General features: G+C 42.4%; 1 protein-coding gene across 1 annotated transcript in view; it reads left to right on the top strand.

Moving 5' to 3' along the window:
* Positions 1-2,173, top strand: part of kitb (KIT proto-oncogene, receptor tyrosine kinase b) — a 16,454-nt gene extending 14,281 nt beyond the window's left edge. Inside the window, exons 20-21 of the mRNA XM_084006157.1 lie at positions 105-210; positions 367-2,173. Of these exons, the coding sequence (XP_083862283.1) occupies positions 105-210; positions 367-510 (250 nt within the window). The 3' untranslated portion in view covers positions 511-2,173. The remainder of the gene's footprint in view (positions 1-104; positions 211-366) is intronic.
* The last annotated feature ends 342 nt before the right edge of the window (positions 2,174-2,515 follow it).

Here is a 2,515-nt window from a genome sequence, read left to right as displayed (position 1 = left end):
TATGATGATGTAAACTCACACTTTTTGGAAAATATAATCTCTGTTTTATACTGTTGGATTATTTTTGTCTTTTAATGAAACTAATCATAATCTCACCTGTGTAGGTTTGACATGATGTTGTCTTGTTGGAACCAAGATCCTTTGAAAAGGCCTCCCTTCAGGAAACTGGTGGAGAGGACTGAGCTCCTGCTGTCAGAAAATACCAGGAATGTGAGTAGATGGAAACATGGACGTGACTGACGTGAGATTTCCTTTGTTTAAGCTTATTTTTGTCACTTTTTTGGGGTCTTTATTAGAGAAAAAACTGTCAGACTATTCGTCATCACAACTACATCAAGTAAATCACAAATGTGTGTTGCTCCTCAGGTGTACCTGAAACTGAGTAATGCTCCGGGTCATCCAGAGCAGCAGAGGGCGCCGTCACGCAGGCTGAGCTCAGTCTGCAGCACGACGGCCCCGACCCAGCCTTTACTGCAAAGCACGCCTGACGTCTTCCTCGACTATGTCTGACACACACACACACACACACACACACACACACACACACACACACACACACACACACACACACACACACACACACACACACTGCTATGAAACACACAGCCTCCCCTACCTCCCTGATCATTGTCCCCTTTCACTGCACAAACTACAAGAGCCAAATACACTGTAAACTACTAACAACACATTCACTCACACTAACTCAAACGCTGGCCTTCCTGCATCTCACACACATACACACACACACACACATACACACGTGCACACACACATACACACACATACACGCACACGCACACACACACACACACACACACACACACACACACACACACACACACACACACACACACACACACACACACACACACACACACTGTATATATGACCCTGCTATAGGCTCCCAGTATTGGCCTCTGTCAAGTTTCCACATTGGCTTATTGATCTCTGCGGTGCACGTCTATATAAAGCTGACTCCAGCACTAAGCGCCGATACAACATCTCCTATCAGCAGCAGCGGGAGGAGTTCTGGCTTCCATTCAGCCTGAGACTAATGCTTTCGGGAAAACAGAGACCTTTGACTGAGGAAGAGATAAGCACAGTTGGTACTGTGAGGAGTGGACTGTTTTTGTTTTTTTGTCGGATTTTGTGTCCCTTTTTGTGGGAATATTTTGTAATTTTGGGAAATATAAATAACTACTGCTTTCTTGCAGAGAGTTAGATGAGAAGATGTAGCATAAAGACTGGAAACGGGGAGACACACAGCTAGCCTGGCTCTGTCCAACAGTGAAAGTTCATAAAGGAACACTTTATGTCTCGTTAGTTTAATCCGTACCAAAAATGACAATTGGTTGGTGGTTTTAATGGGGTGTTTATATGTGGGACTATTTCTTGCCAGAGCAGTGCTAGTTGCCTGGCAACCCTATTTGAACTGAAGTTGTTTTGTGTTTTCTCCCCTTTCTCTCAGAATGAATACATATTTTGATGCAGATGTTTTCTACTTGTACGCTGTTTCCACGTTTCTGGTCTTCATGCTTACTGGCTGCTGGTTCCAGCTTCATATTAAATGGACAGTCATTCTCCTCATCTTACTCTCTGCAAGAAAGCAAATAAGAGTATTTTCCAAAATGTTTTTTTTTTAAATATTAATTTTCTGCCAGAGTCACTGGATTAACAAATAATGAGGAAGCTCACCTTAAAACTGGTTTTAATTAGGCTGGAAAAAAGATACCTTCTGATAGGAGACCTGAAGTCTGTTTGACATTACAATTGAGCCATAGCAAGGTAGCACGCAAGTGATAACTCCTAATAAAACATCTTGTTTACAGACACCGATTCCCACCTGTGCGTTGTAGCTTTGAATACTGTGACTTATGAAAGACTAACTGCTGTATTTCTGTACGTATTTGAGGGTTAGCTTTAGTCAGACGCCAGGCGTTTAGAAACAATCCTGTGCTCATTTTACATAATTTATGTCCAAAATGTATGCAGTGTAAATACAATAGAGATGTGCCTTTAGATCTTTTTTTTTAAATACTGAATGCACTTGATTGTGACAGTTATTGTTGAGAGCCAGAAGAGGTTCTGTGTGCTGGTTTTGAGAATCACGCAGTTTTGATACAGTTGGCTGACTTGTAATAATAAAGAAAGTACCTGTGATGGTAGAACCAACTGGAAAGTGTCTGTTTCCGTGAGTAAGCAGCTCTGTGAGATATCTCACTCAAACCGCAGATGTCATCCTCGTAGTGGAGAGGAGAAGGTCATCATCTGGGAGCCGTGAACGTCTTTACAAAATTTCATTACCCACCAAAAGATGTCAACCTCATGGGGGCTCTGGAGAGAAGTCAAGGGAAGTCACATTCTTCCTCTGGGGACCATGAATATCTGTTCAAAATGTAATTGCATTCCATATTGTAATATTTCAGTCTGGACCAAAGTGCGGGACAGACATTGCTACCCCAGGAGCTACACTAACGACAGACCAACACACAACAAAACTCGCAGCAGACATGTG

This window comes from Eutrigla gurnardus (genome assembly GCF_963514095.1).
Source record: "Eutrigla gurnardus genome assembly, chromosome: 3".
Taxonomy (NCBI): domain Eukaryota; kingdom Metazoa; phylum Chordata; class Actinopteri; order Perciformes; family Triglidae; genus Eutrigla; species Eutrigla gurnardus.
This window is presented reverse-complemented; position numbering and strand designations above follow the sequence as displayed.